Raw genomic sequence first — 19,603 nt, forward strand, 5'->3', positions numbered from 1 at the left:
GGCAAAGGAAGTGAATCAAAGAGGGGAGAAGAATTGGAGCCATTAATACAATCAACAGACTGCACCCATTTAATCTCTCCAGAGTTTGGTTTCCTATTCTATAATGGAGAACACAACAATTCCTTCCTCCTGACACCCAAGATTGTTGGGAGGAAATGTATGGAAGGCTTTTTTGAAGTTCTTTAGCTGAAAATAAATAGACAAATACAAAAAAAAACTTACTATAGAAATCTAAGAGATTGAGGTCACTCTGTTTGTGGCTTGCATGCCAGCTAACTCCGTATTTAGGCTTAAACTCCTATTTCATGTTCGTTAAAACAGTAGTCTCAAACAAGTTAGAACATTTTCCAGGCTGTAATCAGAAAAGGACATCTGAATACCAAATTCTGCCCCTTAGAGAGTGAGGTAAGCTCAAGAATATGCATGATGACAACTAAAATATCATCAACGGCTACTTCTGGAGGAGGCTGTAGAATCAGGAAGGAAAAAGAGCTACTATAATGTTCTATACTATAAAACTTCTGTTTGCATTTTACAGTGAGAATAGATTCATGTTCTGTTGTGGCATTAAGTAAATGAATGTTTTTTTCATAAAGTGAAACTAGTTAAGTTTTTCCATAATTTCCATTTCAACAGCTTAAACATTGATCTGGATATTCAAGGTTGTTTCTGTTCAATTTTCATCCTTAAATATTACTATTTAGTCATGCTTTATTTTTATAAATATGACTCATGTTATCTCAAAAGTCCAGGAAACTAGGTTCTGGTCCCAACTTTGCCATAATCAAGTCTTTGACTTTGGGCAAGTCATTTAACCCTGATCAACTCTATTTCTTCATCTGCAAATTAAGGATTATGAATTAAATGGTTCTAAGATCACCTTGGGTCTAACATTCTATAGTTCTCAGAAGAAATGGTCTATATTTTTAGATAAGCCCACTTATCTGAAAATTATGCTTCCGAATATGAACCCAAAAAAAGAGGAAGAGTTAATTCAGAGTTCAATAAGTGACCAAATTTTATAAATCAATATTTGTAGTTAAAAATATCTTACTACTTTTTAATGTACACTGATGTTAACAGATGATCTTAAAACAATCAAATAGCTTCCACTTACAATTACTTCTAAACTGATGAGATACATTTAACTTATCTTTTTAAACTCAGTGTAGATAATTAACACCGTGAATTTTTGGTTCTGAGCAAACTGTTTTTTCTTTCCACTCTGGGCATAATCATTCATCAAACACTTAAAAGCATTTACTGCTACTATGTAGACACTAGAAAAAGTTCCTGGACCTGCTTTTTCAGTTTGCATCAAGCCAGTTTCTGCATATGAATTATAAACTCCTCAATTCATGCTCCTAGTTTGTTTGTGAGAATTACTCAAGATAGTGGAATTAAGAACTTGCATTCAGGTTAAATTCTAGAGGCAGCACACAGTTCAATTTGTTAAATGTGTATATGACATAGTTCCACTTAGCTATCTAATCTTGGTCAAATTGCTTAATCTTGCTGATCCTCATTTTTCTCAACCGCAAACTAAATGAATCATTGCATGTCATTTTTATTGCTGCATGAAAATTTTCTGAAATTTGCAAAAGGAGGAGAAAGAAAATGCCTGTTTAACTCAGCTGACTGCTACCCGCTGGTGCTTGGCTCACAAAGCAAAACCGCTACTTTAGTTGTGCTGCTCTTGTGATTCATTTAACAGGAGCAAGTGTGCTGAACAGAAGAGAAAGATAAGCAAACACCAGCTCACTCATAAACTGGGAGATGGTCTGAAATGGAAAAGCTGGCAGCAAGGCTACAGGCAGGCTGCCCCGGAGGAGGGGGAGTGAGGAGATATCTTCTCCTGGATGCACATATTCAGGATAGATGCTTGAATCTTTGCGGGCCCCTCCATCATAATGGCTCAATCACTGATTCCCTGAGCACTCTAGAGCAAAGACAGATTGACTCTTCAGCCATGGCAAACAAAATTATTAAATACAGCCCAAGTCACCACCAAGGGCTAGCCTAAGGGAAAATTAAAGCAAGAGGAAAGCATTTCTCTTCTTTCTGTTATTCAGTAGTTTGTCTTTCTGCTTGTTTGATGCTTTGCTTTAGCAGATCTCTAAGAGGCTGGTTTCCTGGGGTCGATGCTGTGGGATTACTGACCTTTAGGCTAAACCTCCTACTGTACCTTTGCATCCAGCCCACCCTGAATGAAGGCCCAATTGGACATACTTTAATATTTAATTATTCTGTTATATAATTAAATAAAAACTGGCATTAAAACAAGTCCCTGTGCCATAAGGATTTGGGTAGAGTTGTGCCAAAAAGCTCACATCACTAGACTGCAGGTAAATTTATAGCTGTTTTCATTCATTTGCATTTAATCAGCCCCGAATTGCTGAGTCTAGGTTCAGCAAGCACCTTACTGCCTACTCAGTCTGCAGGGTACAGTACTGCTGGTGATGCGCAATGACTCAAGTGAGAAGTTTGAGTTCCACAGTCCACAGGTCATTTTTCACCTTGAAGTTTGGCTGGATAGCAAGTCAATTATATAAACAAAAAGACAGGGCTGTTCTGATGCCATGAGCTAAATGGAATCCTCCCATTTTCTATAAGAGGTGTTGGTTCTGGCCTCAGCTGACCTGGTTCAAACTTCAATTCTGTCACAGTGGAATTACATCTTTAGAGGAATTATGGTTCTAAAGTAATTGCACTGTGATCATAATTACCTTTGAAAAAACCATTAAGACAATAATTTTACCTGTATCTGGGTTCTAGAGTCAGCTGATAAGTGGGTATAGCAACAGCATGGGCTGAAGAGCCTGCGGAAAGTTATTTCAACTTTCTGAGCTTGCCCACAACCATGAACTAGAGCTATTAACAGAACCTATCTCATAGGGATATAGGAAGGCTGAAATGAGATTATGAGTATGGAGGGCCATGCATGTAATCAAAGCAACAGATAGCTACTAGTATTAAGAAGTTGTTAGGGACTAATTAAGCTCCCCCATTGGCCGTTGGGCTACATCTACAATGGCTGAACTCTTTCAGTTAGCCGCTTTACATATAAGGGAACTGAGTCTCACAGCAATTAAGGGAATAGCTGGTAAAGCCAAAAACTTTGTGCTATGTATAATGGTAGTCAAGAGCATAAGTAATGGAGCCACACAGACTGCCCAGTTCTGTCATTTACTGGCTCCATAAGCTTAGACAAGTTAGTTAGTTGCTCTGCGCCTCAGGCTGCTCACCTATAAAATGGATATAATGATAGAATCAACCTCATATGATTGTTGTAAGGACTATAAAAGTTAATATGTCCAAAGTATTTAAACAATGCCTGGCACAGGGTGAGCTACATCATCATCATCATTACCACCAATGCAATTATTATTATTCTATGTCTCTGTATTTGGAAACACCAGTAGTGTTACAGTACCCGTAGTGAAATAATTAATCTGGCATATAAGGGAGAAATGGACATAGCTCCAAAAGATCACACAGCATAAAATGGGATTTGAAGGGGATTTTGAATAAATTGGAATGGTCTCAGTGAACTGAAAAGGGTAGCCTGCTCCAGATGAATAGAATGACACATTAGACCAGGGTCAGAGAAGAAGCAAAACAAAGTGAATTTCGTCAAAGAAAGGGAACAGTCAACAAAGACAGAGATTGAACATTTGTAGCAGAATAGCGATAATTACCCTCTAGAAATCCTATAATATCTAGCTTTTAGACACTACAGAGACCATGATAATAGACCCTACCCTTGCATGACTACACATGAGACAGAGAAATACCAAGAACTTCCAAAGGCCTAGTAAATGAGTACCATAGTGCCATTTATGGATGTTGCTGAGCAAATTTAACTCAGGAAATTATTTTTTAGAGAGGGACATAAAGACTGGAAACTTGTGGTTTCATAAATAGTAGATGGGAAAGTGTTGTTGAACACAGCTTACTATAAAGAAGAAACAAAGAACAATTTTTCTTATCAGCCATACTCATTTGGGGAGGGGATTATACATTCAACAGGATTCTACTTGGGCCTGAGTTCAGGTTTTTCAAGCTCACCTTTGCATTATTTGTGTGACCTGGAGCAAGTCTCTTGTTCACCTTTTTCATCAGAGTGTAAGTCTCCTTATCGTATAGATCAGGAAGTAGTACAGTGGAATGTTTACATACAAAGTCTCTGCAGTCCGACTAAGTTCAGAAACTTCCTATATTGGCTGAGCAATCTTGGGCAAGTTATTTAAACACATACCTTACTTCTTATGTGAAAATTGGAGATGATAATAAATACCTCATAGGGTTGCTATGAGGCTTAAAATATACAATCCATGTAAAAGTTTTAGCACAATGCTGGACACATGGAAAGTTCTTAATAAATGCAAGATATATATATATAAATGAATGGACTAAATGATCTCTAGCATTTCCTGCAGCTACTCATCTTTCCTGTAGTCTGGACTCCTTATTTTTACAGCCTCCCTGACTTTGATACCTCTCTTCAAGTTCAGTCCCTAGCCCCCACCTGTAACCCAAGCGAAGTGGAAAAAAGAAGCATTAAGATGGCCAGTGTGGCAGCAGAGATGTATGTGAAGATGTGGTGATGCCAGCAAGGGGAGGAAGGAGTGGGGAGGGCTCAGTCCTCCTATGGCCACTCCCAAGACAGCTAGGTATTGAACACAAGTATTGGACCCCCAGGGAGTCAAGGATGAATGTGCTTGTTTTGGGGAGCTTGGCCGATCCATCAAGCTTGTTTTAACCTTTTATGAACAGAACACTCACAATAACCAAAAAATGATATTAGCTGTTATTTTTTTATTATTATCATTATTATTACATATTCAAATAGATAGATTTGTTGGGTGGAACACAAAGGCATCCTTCCTATACAGAAGATATTCTTCAAGAGAAGTGATTTCCTTGTCACTGGAGACATTCAAGTGGAGACTTAACAGGCAAATAATAGTGACAGTATAAGTAAAGCCTTGCTACTTAACATCTGGTCCATGAACCAAGGTATAAGCATCACCTGGGAGCTTATTACAAATGCAGATTCTCAAGCTCCAACCTAGACCTAATGAGTCAGAATCTACATTTTGAAGAAATTCCAAGTAATATATTTAGCTTTGCTATCGAAGATTCAAGCATCAGTGAACAGAGTAGATGACTTTTAAAGCCCCTCCGAACTCTGAGACCACCCTCCATTATACAGTCCATAGGTTTTAACTGGACATTATATTGGCACGGGGATGAACTATGGTCCCAATACCTAGTATATCCCATTCCACTGATGAAATTAAGAATGGCCTTTTCCACCCACCTCCAAAGGACATTTTATCAGATCGAGTGACTACATTCCACTCATACTTAAGTAACAATCTCAGATAAATACAAATGTAGAGCTTAAATGAAAATACTCAATATTGAGATTGTTTTTGAATCTAAATCATCATATCTACCATGGACAGAGCAGCTTATTTCTTGAGTTTGCTTCCATCTTGTTTTGAGCCACTTCTCTGCTTTCTGCAAAATGTCTATCTGATTATTCTCCACACAGGTGCTCTGGGTAGAGTTCAGTATTCCATTAATACCGAACAATTCACATACAAATACGTGGTTTAACCTTAGATATTTCCGCAAGGCCTGAAGAGGCTGACACAAATATAAACAGAATTGGAAGAGCTGGTGAAATATTTAGCTGAAACTTAAAAGAAATTTTTCTCTCTCTGGAACTTCCTGGTGATGCTTGTATTGCAGCTCAACTGCTTTAGCTCTTTGTATACTTTTATCCTCCCTCCTGGATGCAGGCTTTCTGACATCCTTGGCTCTTTGAATTACACACCACATGGACACAAAGGGCAGACTATGCTAGTCCATCCAATTGTATCAATAGCTTCTTAGATCCCTTTTCGGATTCTATTATTCTGTGACTGCTCAGTAGCTCATGCTTTTTTTTGTACTGGAACTCACACATAGAAATAAAAAAGAACATACTGTTTTGAAAGAATTAAGATAAGAACTAAAGGAAAAAATTTAATGTTTAAAAGGAAAGAAAGACAACATGAAGTGTGACAAAAGTATCTAATTTGTAATGTATCTAACCTAAGAGAATTTGTGTTAATAATGAAGACTTATTACACCAATACTTATCAAACATCTGCTCTGTACCAAGCACTGTGTTTGCTGCATGATGATGATGATGATGATGATGATGATGATGAGAATAATAGCAGCTAACATTTGTTGAGGACTTATGACTACACGAATGAGACAGGCATAGGCCCAACCCTCATGGAAGCTTATAAGCTCACAGGAAAAGTAGGCATTGAACAAATAATCCCAAATGTTAGTAACACAATATGAAATTGCAGGGTACAATGGGAGGGTGCTGCAGGTGGCCTAATCTAGTTTAGGGGTCAGTGAAGTATTCTCTGAGGAAGTGACACTTAATTTTTTTTAACTTTTTATTTTATACTGGAGTATAGTCAATTAACAATGTTGTGATAGTTTCAGGTGCACAGCAAAGTGACTCAGTTATACATACACATGTATCCATGCTCCCCCAGACTCCCCTCCCATCCAGGCTGCCATATAACATTAAGCTGAGTTCCCTGTGCTATACAGTAGGTCCTTGTTGGTTATCCTTATTAAGTATAGCAGTGAGTACATGTCAATCCCAAACTCCTTAACTATCCCTTCCCTCTACCCTTCTCCAGGAAGTGACATTTTAGAGTTAGCTACACAAAGGGAAGTTAGGGTTGAGGAGATAGAGCATCCCAGGCAGAATGAAGGCTATGGGCAAGAGCTCTGATCAAGTAAAAAGTATATGTTGGAAGAACTGAGAGAACTGGCTAAAGCTTAGAGGCCAGGGGGAGAGTGCGGAGAAGAGGCTGGAGAGAAGAAGGCAGGAGAAGGATCATGCTGAGGCCACGTGAGGAATTTCGAGTTCATCCCAAGGTCTATGGGGAGCCATTGATAGGTATTAAGCAAGTGAGTGACATCATCAGTTTTGGGCTCTAAGAAGGTTACCCTGACTGAATTGGAGGGGAAGAGAGGGAATGTGCAGAGGGCAGAAACGATGGTGGCTTGGACTGCAGAAGTGGCAGTGTTTGTAATACATCTCCAGGTTAGAGTGGGGTTCCTGTCAGACTAACAAAATTCTTCCTCCCATAGAACCTAGTTATTTATGTTAATGTTGAAGGAACTTTCCATTCTCAAAACTGCTCCTTCACAGGCATGAGAGCCATGTCAGGGAGATGTGGGAGCCCATGGGCAAAAGGTAGCGGGAAAACATGAAAAGGAGATAACACAAAGGGCTAGCTAGTCCTCCTCTGGAATTCCGAGCTTTGATCTGCTGGTTCACAACTCCCTCCAGTGTCTTGGGAAGGAGTGCTGTATTGATGCACTCAGCAAAGAAAAGAGGTCCAGAGTTTGCCTAGAAATAGTTCATGAGCCATAAAGATAGTGTCACAGCATAATGTGAGAAAATGGACTTCTAAAAAGGATGATTTTCATGTGTAAGACAAAAGTATTCTAACTACTGACCTAAGACCCTTTTACCTTAAAAGGAGGGTTCGTTTCAAAAGCTTGAGTTGTAAGCTATATCATTAGTCCCTTTTGTGCTTAGTGGGATGACAAAGCTCTCATCTCCCTGTGGTTCAAAGAATCTGTCAGTCATTCATCAAGCATATTATTGAGCAACTACGTGGTAAAAGGCATTGGAATACAACAGTTAATTAAATGGTTTACATAGACTTCCAGTCCAGTGAAGAAGCTGAAAGTCTAGACATTAAACTATTACACAATTAAATTTTAAAAGTGCAACTGTAATAAGTTCTACAAAAGAAAGGTATGTGTGCTATGAGGGCTTAGGAAAGGAGCATCTGGCCTAGACAGCAAGTTAGGGACGTGATTACTGAGCTGAGAATAGAAGGATGAATAGAAGTTAAATGGTTGAAGAGAGGATAGAAGAATAGTGGTAAAATTAATTGATTTGACAAACATGTATAGAGCCCTTATCAAGGTGCCAAGCGTCATAATAGGTAACTGTGGTCCACAGATGAATGAAACCTGGTCTGCATGTTAGGGAAAAGAATAAGCTGAATCTTGCTAATGGCTAGCTATGAGAATTTGATTATTAATTTGCCCAAACCTCAGCATCTTAATATGTAAAATAAGAAAATAACATCTATCTTGCAGGATTATTGTGAGAATTCAAAATGTGCAAAGCCCTTAGCTCACTGCCTGTCACATAAGTAGCAAGTTTTGTAATGACCAGACCCAGTCAGTATGACATAGTGTCAGAAGCTCTGTTCATGGTGTTCAGAGCTCACTATTTTCCATCAGACTATCTGGGTTCAAATTCCAGATCCAACATTTACTAGCTCTATGACCTTGGGCAAATAACAAACTTTCTAGTCTTTAGTTTCTTTATCTGTAAAAGGAAGATAATAGAAATACCTCATAAGTTTCTTGGAAGGCTCAAAGGAGGTAGGCATGAGAAGTGTGAAAGATGGCTAAATAAGTACCTAGCCTACATATTCTGTATGTTCAAGGTGCTGTATCAGCACAGATAAATAAGCAGTAAATTATTTTTGGTTTTGTTCTTCCTGGATAGGAGGGTGAAGCTAGATAAGGCCAAAGACTTCATACAGAGAGTCTTGTTCTAGGCCTTAAAAAATGAATAGGTGTTGAACAAACAGAATGCTGATAAATTTGCCTTGCTCAAGCCATAGGGCTGCAGTTTGCTATTGTGAGAGCAGCCTAGGCCTAAGGCTTAAGGAGAATATTTTAAAAGACTAGTGAGTTCATTCTAATAAACATCTTCTCTCCATTTGCTGCCATGAGCTGGAAGGCAGGGTGATGTGGTCGGTAACAGCGTGGGCTTTGAAGTCAAACAGACATGGGTTCTAATCCAGTCCCTTCTACTTATAGCTGTGTGATCTTATTACTTTTATTACTTACTCTTACTTATTACTTACTATATTTCTCTGAGCTTCAGTTGATTAATCTTTAAAAAGGAAGTATTAATAGAGCCCTCTTCATAAAATTTTTATGAGGATTAATCAAGATTATGCAGGTAAACATATTTGGCACATAATATTCAATAAATGTTAGCTATTATTATTATTGATGCCTCATTAAGGTTATGCTGGCATAAAACATTAGAATTTGTTCAGTGTATGGAACACAAGGGTTTGCCATATCACCTGCTCAACAGTGGGATATCCAAAGAAATACCACAAACCAAGTGGTGAGTCCCTTTGTGGCAATGATTGCAGGTATTTACCTTTGTGGGCCCAGTAACTTTGAAAATTATACAAAGTTGCCCCAAAAGATTATTGAATAAATTAATGAGTTACTTATTTCACTGGTTGTAAAATAAAGGGTTTTTTTAACTTACAAACATGAGGCATGCTTCTATAAACAATCTATAAGTAAATAAATACACCTGTAGTTTCACCATCAATGGAACAACCATTGTTAATATCTTGATATATTTTTTCCAAGATGTGTGTGTGTGTGTGTGTGTGTGTACATATATGATACCTGTGGGGGGGGTTCATAGCATTTAAAATAATTATATACATATTTAATTTTGATCAGACCATAACAAAGCTTTTTCTCAATTTGTCATATGAGCGTTTGCTTTGTTTTATTAAATAGGCTTCACAAACATGATTTATACATTAGATAACATTCTATAAGGATGTGGCATATAATTTATTTAACTATTGCCATATTGTTAGACCTTTGGTGTGTGTCAAAACTAATTAATCTTCAAATATAAGTTATTTGTTACCAAATTCAGTGATTTCTTAACCTGTAGGGGCTATAAACAACTTGAAAACCTAATTATTTAAAAAAATATGAAACTCTGTACTATCTTCCTTATAGAAGAAAATTACAAACACATATTTACATAAAATGTTGCCTAGAATTTCAGGAGACTTATAAACTCCATGAAGCCCATCAGTGAATTCCTGTCCCCAAGGCTTCAGTCAGAACCAATGATATCAAATATGTTAACACGAAGCAGAACAAAAAAGTTAAAGAACTTTAACATAACAATTGTGGAGAAGTATAATCTCTAATATACTGCTTACTACAGTACATTCGACTATTTTCATAATACAGCTCAATTCCAGTTCATTCTTATATTTTAAATAAGTCTAGATTCTATATTAACACTTCTGTACAACTTCCATGAACTATACTGCCTCATGTGCTGTATTCTTATTATCCTTAGTGACAGAAAGCTTCTACAGGACTCCCAGTACACTGCCTCTCCTCACTGTGAGGTCTTACATTCTAGAGAACTGTGCCATTACTGGATCTATTCCTGCTCCCCTCCTCCTCTGTTGCTCCTAATTGTCTTACATACCATTCCATTTGAGCAAATATACAGCATGACTGGTAACACAGTTATTTAAAGGAAAGAGATCATTTTGTAATTACACCAAAAACAAACTCAACAAACTTAAAATATACTGCAGCATAAAGACCAATAAACATAAAAGAGATGTATTCACTCTTTGGGGTCATGTATATTTCAATCTCAGGATGCAAGGTTTTTTGTTTTTTTTTGTTTTTTTGTTTTTTTTGCGGTATGTGGACCTCTCACTGTTGTGGCCTCTCCCGCTGCGGAGCACAGGCTCCGGATGCGCAGGCTCAGTGGCCATGGCTCACAGGCCCAGCCGCTCCGCGGCATGTGGGATCCTCCCGGACCAGGGCACGAACCCGCGTCCCCTGCATCGGCAGGCGGACTCTCAACCACTGCGCCACCAGGGAAGCCCAGGATGCAAGCTTTTAACTTGGCCTTTGTGTAGTTCTAACTAAGGAAAGGCACAATCTTTAATTTATTATCTTAACTTTATGCTTTGTCTGATAAGCAATTTTTAATACCAAGTTTGATTCTATACACCGTTTTATAGTTTCTAAAGAATTCTGACAGGTTCTCAATATAAAGGAGAAAGCTGTTTTGTACTTTGTGTTTGTTGTTTCCATCTGTTTGCTTCTGAAGATAGAACAATTATTTATGTGAAGATAGAACAGTTACTTATGTGAAAGCTTGTATGAAAGAGCATGTACACATGGCACATGGAAATTTGTTTATGACTGTGTGCATTTGAAAAATCCTAAGTCATTATTAGAATCCAAAGAATGATGGAAAAGAAAATTTTGAAAACAACTCTAAGAATTTACATTAAAGACACTTCTTTTTCTGCCTCATAGCTACATCATCCCTCTCAAGGTTTCCGCTTTGGAACTGTCCGGGAAAGCAGTGCTGAAGATTATGTGAGGCAAAGCTTCCCAGAGATGCATGAGTATATGAGAAGATACAATGTACCAGCCACACCCGATGGAGTGGAGTATCTGAAGTGAGCGTCAACCTCTTGCATCCAAAAAGTTCTCAATGAAAAAGAAGTCTTGCTATTGATGTAGTGTTTGTCGGTTTTTTAAAATGATAGCTAAATATATCCATTGTGTGCGCAGTAATATCTCACACCATGTGAGATCCAGGAGGCAGTATGGAATAAGTGTGCATTTAATTATGTGACCTAGTTTACTAGTTCCTGCACAGTCCCAAGTTGGCCGTAGCTTTGATCAAAGTGCCAGTGCAGTCATTAGTGTAGCAGATGGTGGGGGAAGTAAATGTTGGTTCGACATCACTTGGGAAAACAATGGTGCTGAAATGATCAAACACTCAGGGAATGTGGCCAGAGGACAAAGTGCCCCAAAGCAACCCTTTCCTTCACAGTGAATCTCTAAGCATGTGGACTGTCTCCTCTTATCACAAGGAAGTGGACTTTATCTTAGAGCTTTCCTGTAGAAAGAAAATAAGATAAAAGGCAATGATTCCCATGCCTGCATCCTTCTCATTGGCATTTATGAGAAGCAATCAAGAGCAATCACATTACCATGGCAGATTATCAGAGCCTGTAATTCAGTGAAGCTGAATGCAAAAGAGGTTGGTGCAGTTATGGGTCTGCTCATCTAGTCTGCCTGGGAGAAGGGGATGAATGGCTCCTGATAAGCACCACAGCATGCAGGCAAGCAGTCCTCTCTCTCCTGCCTGATGGTCTCAGGACAATGACATACATTCAAACTCCAGTCCCTAGAATTGTGCAGCACCAGGAAACTGTTTTCTCTATTGTCAAACACAATAATATCCCCAAAGGACAACAAGACTTGGCACCTCAAACTTTTTTTTTTTTAACATCTTTATTGGGGTATAATTGCTTTACAATGGTGTGTTAGTTTCTGCTTTATAACAAAGTGAATCAGTTATACATATACATTATGTTCCCATATGTCTTCCCTCTTGCGTCTCCCTCCCTCCCACCCTCGCTATCCCACCCCTCCAGGCGGTCACAAAGCACCGAGCCAATATCCCTGTGCCATGCGGCTGCTTCCCACTAGCTATCTACCTTACTACGTTTGTTAGTGTGTATATGTCCATGACTCTCTCTTGCCCTGTCACAGCTCACCCTTCCCCCTCCCCATATCCTCAAGTCCGTTCTCCAGTAGGTCTGTGTCTTTATTCCTGTCTTACCCCTAGGTTCTTCATGACATTTCTTTTTCTTAAATTCCATATATATGTGTTAGCATACGGTATTTGTCTTTTTCTTTCTGACTTACTTCACTCTGTATGACAGACTCTAGGTCTATCCACCTCATTACAAATAGCTCAATTTCGTTTCTTTTTATGGCTGAGTAATATTCCATTGTATATATGTGCCACATCTTCTTTATCCATTCATCCGATGATGGGCACTTAGGTTGTTTCCATCTCTGGGCTATTGTAAATAGAGCTGCAATGAACATTTTGGTACATGACTCTTTTTGAATTTTGGTTTTCTCAGGGTATATGCCCAGTAGTGGGATTGCTGGGTCATATGGTAGTTCTATTTGTAGTTTTTTAAGGAACCTCCATACTGTTCTCCATAGTGGCTGAACCAATTCACATTCCCACCAGCAGTGCAAGAGCGTTCCCTTTTCTCCACACCCTCTCCAGCATTTATTGTTTCTAGATTTTTTGATGATGGCCATTCTGACTGGTGTGAGATGATATCTCATTGTAGTTTTGATTTGCATTTCTCTAATGATTAATGATGTTGAGCATTCTTTCATGTGTTTGTTGGCAGTCTGTATATCTTCTTTGGAGAAATGTCTATGTAGGTCTTCGGCCCATTTTTGGATTGGGTTGTTTGTTTTTTTGTTATTGAGCTCCATGAGCTGCTTATAAATTTTGGAGATTAATCCTTTGTCAGTTGCTTCATTTGCAAATATTTTCTCCCATTCTGAGGGTTGTCTTTTGGTCTTGTTTATGGTTTCCTTTGCTGTGCAAAAGCTTTGAAGTTTCATTAGGTCCCATTTGTTTATTTTTGTTTTTATTTCCATTACTCTAGGAGGTGGGTCAGAAAGGATCTTGCTGCGATTTATGTCATAGAGTGTTCTGCCTATGTTTTCCTCTAAGAGTTTGATAGTGTCTGGCCTTACATTTAGGTCTTTAATCCATTTTGAGCTTATTTTTGTGTATGGTGTTAGGGAGTGATCTAATCTCATACTTTTACATGTACCTGTCCAGTTTTCCCAGCACCACTTATTGAAGAGGCTGTCCCTTCTCCCCTGTACATTCCTGCCACCTTTATCAAAGATAAGGTGTCCATATGTGCGTGGGTTTATCTCTAGGCTTTCTATCCTGTTCCATTGATCTATCTTTCTGTTTTTGTGCCAGTACCATACTGTCTTGATTACTGTAGCTTTGTAGTATAGTCTGAAGTCAGGGAGCCTGATTCCTCCAGCTCCTTTTTTCGTTCTCAAGATTGCTTTGGCTATTCGGGCTCTTTTGTGTTTCCATACAAATTGCGAAATTTTTTGTTCTAGTTCTGTGAAAAAGGCCAGTGGTAGTTTGACAGGGATTGCATTGAATCTGTAGATTGCTTTGGGTAGTAGAGTCATTTTCACAATGTTGATTCTTCCAATCCAAGAACATGGTATATCTCTCCATCTATTTGTATCATCTTTAATTTCTTTCATCAGTGTCTTATAATTTTCTGCATACAGGTCTTTTGTCTCCTTAGGTAGGTTTATTCCTAGATATTTTATTCTTTTTGTTGCAATGGTAAATGGGAGTGTTTTCTTGATTTCACTTTCAGATTTTTCATCATTAGTATATAGGAATGCCAGAGATTTCTGTGCATTAATTTTGTATCCTGCTACTTTACCAAATTCATTGATTAGCTCTAGTAGTTTTCTGGTAGCATCTCCTCAAACTTTTTTTTTAAGAAAGGGAAATAAATAATTTTATGGGACATAGGGGCTCAGTGTTTCTCAAGAGCTGTAGTAATCAGCCCCTAAAACAATTTTATGGACTAAGCTAGAGTCTAGAAAGGAAGCCTTGTGTTCTCAGATTTGCAGAGTTATATATAGTGTTGAAGCGCTATGAAATGGCACTTTCAATTTTGCAAGAACATTAAAACATTAGAGTCCCTCTCTGACACAGAGTTTAGCGTTCCTTTGCCTCCCAGCTCCTCCTCTTTATCCTCTCCTTTAGGGAAATTCATGGCTGAGAAAAAGAATAAGATGTCAGGGAGACAGCAATGGCTCCCCGCTAGATAGTAATGGCTGACAAACTGGGCACTTATGGCAGTGTGAAAGGGTGAGATAAGCCACTGCTGCAGTCTCCAGTTGCATTCCACTCAGGGTATTCACTTATTCTGGAGGCTTCATCTAGAAGGCCCAAGTGCTCAGAGTTGGCCCTCCTCTAGCCTGGGGAGAAATTGTTAGGTAGGAAAACAGGCACAGATGAAGGAGCTGAGTTCCAAAAGAAGCAACTTGTCCATGGAAATACAGCTAGCAAGTGGCAGGGTCAGGACTAGAACCAGGTCTCTAGAATCCAACCACTGCTGCAGGCTAGTCTGGAAACCAAAACCGGAAAGTAGGTCCTTGGTGTTCAGAAAACAGTCCATGTTTCAGCAGCATCCGTGTACCAGATAGCATTTGGGTGCATGTGAGAAATGCAAACTCTCAGGCCCTGTCCCAGAATCTGCATTTTAAAAAGCTCCCCAGGTGACTCATAGATTGAGGTGAAATTGGAACAGAGCTTATCATCAATGCCCTCTGCCTTCTTCTCTCTGGGCTTCTCTCAGATAAAGCCTATGCTCTTAGCCACCACTCCAAACAACCAGTCTTCAAGTTACCCCCTGACATTCCAGTGCCCTGACCTGCAAGCACAACCCTTGGAGTCGCCTATAAAGACAGGTTCCTGTGTTAAACCTGTCCCTCCCCTCTCCCATCAGAATTCCCCTGGGCTTCATCCTACTCACTTAGGGCCCTGCTTTCGGAGGTAACAGTATTCCAATAAATTAATCCCTAATAAAGTATTAATTACTTTTAGTATGTTTATATGGTTTTTGTGGTATATGTGTTATTAAATGAATGCTCAAAAAGACAGCATGATTTTATAATGGGAGAAACAACTGTAGGCCATGGCCGTGCCAACTATAAGGATGATTCAACCAGTCTAGAAGGTCCTTATACCTGGATCAAACACTGCCACTTCCTCACCAGTGACTCAGGGCCCCATGGGAGTCTGTGAGCTAATTGCTTCTTGCCTTACTATGCAATAGAGACCTGCCATAGATAACTTCACTTTGCAATTCGAAATCATGAGGAGTTATTTAGGGATACCACTGAGATGGACCTCAGGAAATACTGGTTAGAAAAACTGAGCCCTAATTTTTTGTATTGTTATTGCTGCCACAAATATTTGCAGAGTATTAGTAAATGGTAACTTGTTCCTGTGTAGCTCACAAGGTACATTCTGGTACTGTGAGAGTCAAGATTTGACTGGAGAAGCATCTTTCAGCTTGACTTTTATCTTACTGCCAGGATTCCGTTAAGGTTCCTCATCTTCAGCTTCCAGGAGACAGTTCTTATCCCCAGCCCTTTTAGAAGCTTCCCACAGCTCTGGACCTGGGAGATGTTTTTCATTTTGGCTATAGTTAAACATAGGCCTCACTGTAACTTAAATTCAATAACCCTGGAAAAGGGATTTATTTTGAAGTGCCTATTTTACCTCCTAAAAGAGTAGAGAGAGGAAGCAATGGTCATTGGCACTAAGAAGGGATGTTGACCTACTTAATGTGTGTCCATGTGTGGCTCAGAAAAAGCCATCAAAAAGGTACTTGCTGCTCAATGATGAATCTTAGAGATGTCTAAAGGTGTCTTTCTCTTTTAGATTTTTGATGGGTCCTAGCCATGTTCTCCTCTGAGTTTAGAAGCTACTGCTATGTATTGAATTCCAACAGCCTCATTTTTGGCTCTAAGAGAGGAATGACTGGACCCAGATGGGATAGAGAAGAGTTGTTCTCTTTGCTAAGCTGTTTGGACAGCACTGAGGGTCAGAAAGCCTTTATTAAATGGACATATGTCCTATATCTTTCCAAAAAAAGTTTGAGGTAGCTGAAAACAAGAGTCATTGCATACACCTTAAACATTTCCCTTTGAAACTCATCCTCCCTTGCCACCTTTGTAAGTGGAGCTGAGCCAGTGCTGACTGCCTTCCTTGGGACCATCTCTGTGCCTATGTCCAAACACTGGGGAGAACACATGAAGGATGCACAAGGATGTCTGCTGGTACCTTGAGCCCAGCCTACAGCCGACTCACTGATATAGTCCAGAAACAACTGCCTTTAAATGATTTTTGCCTGAACTGCCTCCTGGGATGGGAGTGAAACATGAATCTCTGGAGATATATTAATAAATCAGATTACAAAGATCTATTACATATGCTTCCCATTCCATTTACTGAACACCAGTCTATGGACTTTAAAGAGACCTGAACTCCCTTTTCCCCAAGAGTGCTGGATCTCTTATTTGCACTTCCTTAATACGTACTCCCAAATATGAAATAACGCCTGATCTCTGAAGAATATGATAGTGATCATGACAGAAAGAATTAAAAATGTTCACACAATGATTAATGAGACCCCCAGCTCCAACACTTACTGGCTATGTAGACTGGATTAAGTTACTTTGACTCTTTGAGCCTGAATTTTTCCATCTGTTAAAATGGGATACTACCACCCCCCTCAAGGTTATTATAAGGGGTAAAATGTATGGAGAACAATAAATACAATGCTTACACAAAGAAGTCATTCAGTTATTGTAAGAGAAATGAACCTTGACTATTTACCTTCCCATTCAATTCATAGTCGCTCTGGTTTTGTTGTTGGATTTAGAAGTAATGAAAGAAACTGGTAGATGAATCCACTGGAAAGATGTCATGCTCTCTTATAAGAGTGTCTGCTTCCCCTGGTCTATTCTCTGCAGGTCAGTGAGATGTCAGCAAGGCAGAGCCAGCAGCTGCCCAGCTTGTACTGCCCTTATTGTCCAGGTTTCTGTTCCCTAAACAAAAGCTAGCTGTCAGCCTTAGTGTTTCCTGTCTATTAATGAATCATTTTTCACTTTTCTTCTCTTCGTCTTAAACATAGGAATGATCCAGAGAAACTAGATGCCTTCATCATGGACAAAGCCCTTCTGGATTATGAAGTGTCAGTAGATGCTGACTGCAAACTTCTAACTGTGGGGAAGCCATTTGCCATGGAAGGTATTAATCAGTCATTCTTGATTCACTTTTACTCAGAATGTGCTCAGTTTGCCAACCTAGCAAGTCACAAATGCCAATGTCAGAGGCAAAGAGCTATTCATCTTCCCTTGTTTTCATTTTCAGCTCTTAAGCACTCAGCTATTAAGTTGCTGAAGTTAGGTATTTATTTTCTACCTACTCCACAAACATATTGTTATCCAATTGTTAGAAAAACAACCACCAAAACGCCATTGTTATCCAAACAATGTTGCTTTAGATATCTGGGAGTGGTGACAGTATAATAAATAGGGAGTCCAGTTTTAATTTAATCTGTATTTTCTAATGTCCAAATCCTGTAATGAATCTGATGCTAAAACTAGAATGATTGCATTACAACTGGAAGGACCCCAGTGTTGATTTAATCCAGTCTACTCAGTTTTATCCACAAGAAAACCCAGAGACGTTTTACCACTTTCTCATAATCACACAATTAGATGTTAATACTGGAATTAGAATCCAAATCTCATGGTCCTTAAATAAATGTTTCCACTAATTGAAAAATAAGTAGAAAAAAATCAACGTTTGTGGTTTAGTAACCTCTAAGAGTCCTAAACAAAACCTTGTTTGGGACCTTGAGTTTGTCTTTCTTCCCACTGGCAGCAAATTTTTGCTTTCAATTTGGTCAACCAATCAATCAAACTTCAAGACCAAAGAAAGACTGCTTTGTCAGTAGCTCCTCGCATCCTGGACAACAGTTGATATATGGAGCTGGTAGTTTGAACCAGCAAATTTCACATCTCCCAGTTCCCAGCTTCCCTCCTCTGACAGTACATGCTGGTTCCCAAAACAAGCCATACTCACTTGTCAGAAAGCACTTTGACTTGAAACAATCCCACGGGGGTGCCCAAGTTCTATTTCCAGAAAACTATACTTTCCTGTATGTAAATTAGTATATCGAGACTATTCAGATTCCAATTCCCCAACCACAGTTGGTCCCTGTCTACCCTAAACACAACAGCAAATTTTTTACTTCAGTCTTCGTTTTTGTGATGAATGAGAATGTAACAGCTGATGCTGTTTCTTCAAGACTTCTCCTAAGAGAAATCAATCCCCTCTCCAGGCAAAGCTACCTCCACCTGAACCAGGAATTGAACTCAGGAAGAGAGAGATTTAGTGGTAGGGATCTTCTATTAAGATGACAGTCTGACACAAGAGAGAGGAGATATGGGGATATATGTATACGTATAGCTGATTCACTATGTTATAAAGCAGAAACTAATACACCATTGTAAAGCAATTATACTCCAATAAAGATGTTTAAAAAAACATTACCATCGACCCAGCAATCCCACTACTGGGCATATACCCTGAGAAAACCATAATTCAAAAAGAGTCATGTGGGCTTCCCTGGTGGCACAGTGGTTGAGAGTCCGCCTGCCGATGCAGGGGACACGGGTTCGTGCCCCAGTCCGGGAAGATCCCACATGCCGCGGAGTGGCTGGGCCCATGAGCCATGGCCGCTGAGCCTGCGCATCCGGAACCTGTGCTCCGCAGTGGGAGAGGCCACAACAGTGAGAGGCCCACGTTATCGCAAAAAAAACCCCCAAAAAAACAAACAAAAAAAATGAGTCATGTACCAAAATGTTCATTGCAGCTCTATTTACAATAGCCAGGACATGGAAGCAACCTAAGTGTCCATCAACAGATAAAGAAGATGTGGCACATATATACAATGGAATATTACTCAGCCATAAAAAGAAACGAAATTGAGTTATTTGTAGTGAGGTGGATGGACCTAGAGTCTGTCATACAGAGTGAAGTAAGTCAGAAAGAGAAAAACAAATACCGTATGCTAACACATATATATGGAATCTAAGAGAAAAAAAAAAAAAGGTCATGAAGAACCTAGGAGTAAGATGGGAATAAAGACACAGACCTACTAGAGAATGGACTTGAGGATATGGGGAGGGGTAGGGTAAGCTGTGACAAAAGTGAGAGAGTGGC

The 19,603-nt window shown here is 39.2% G+C and overlaps 1 protein-coding gene across 1 annotated transcript in view; it reads left to right on the plus strand.

Annotated features, from left to right (window-relative positions):
- GRIN3A (glutamate ionotropic receptor NMDA type subunit 3A) overlaps window positions 1-19,603 on the plus strand; it is a gene marked incomplete at both ends in the record, with an annotated part of 149,463 nt that overhangs the window by 88,213 nt on the left and 41,647 nt on the right. The window contains 2 exons of the mRNA XM_082655896.1: window positions 11,239-11,384; window positions 17,505-17,620. Coding sequence (XP_082512022.1) covers window positions 11,239-11,384; window positions 17,505-17,620 — 262 coding nt within the window. The remainder of the gene's footprint in view (window positions 1-11,238; window positions 11,385-17,504; window positions 17,621-19,603) is intronic.

This window comes from Grampus griseus (genome assembly GCF_964374135.1).
Source record: "Grampus griseus genome assembly, chromosome: 6".
NCBI lineage: Eukaryota > Metazoa > Chordata > Mammalia > Artiodactyla > Delphinidae > Grampus > Grampus griseus.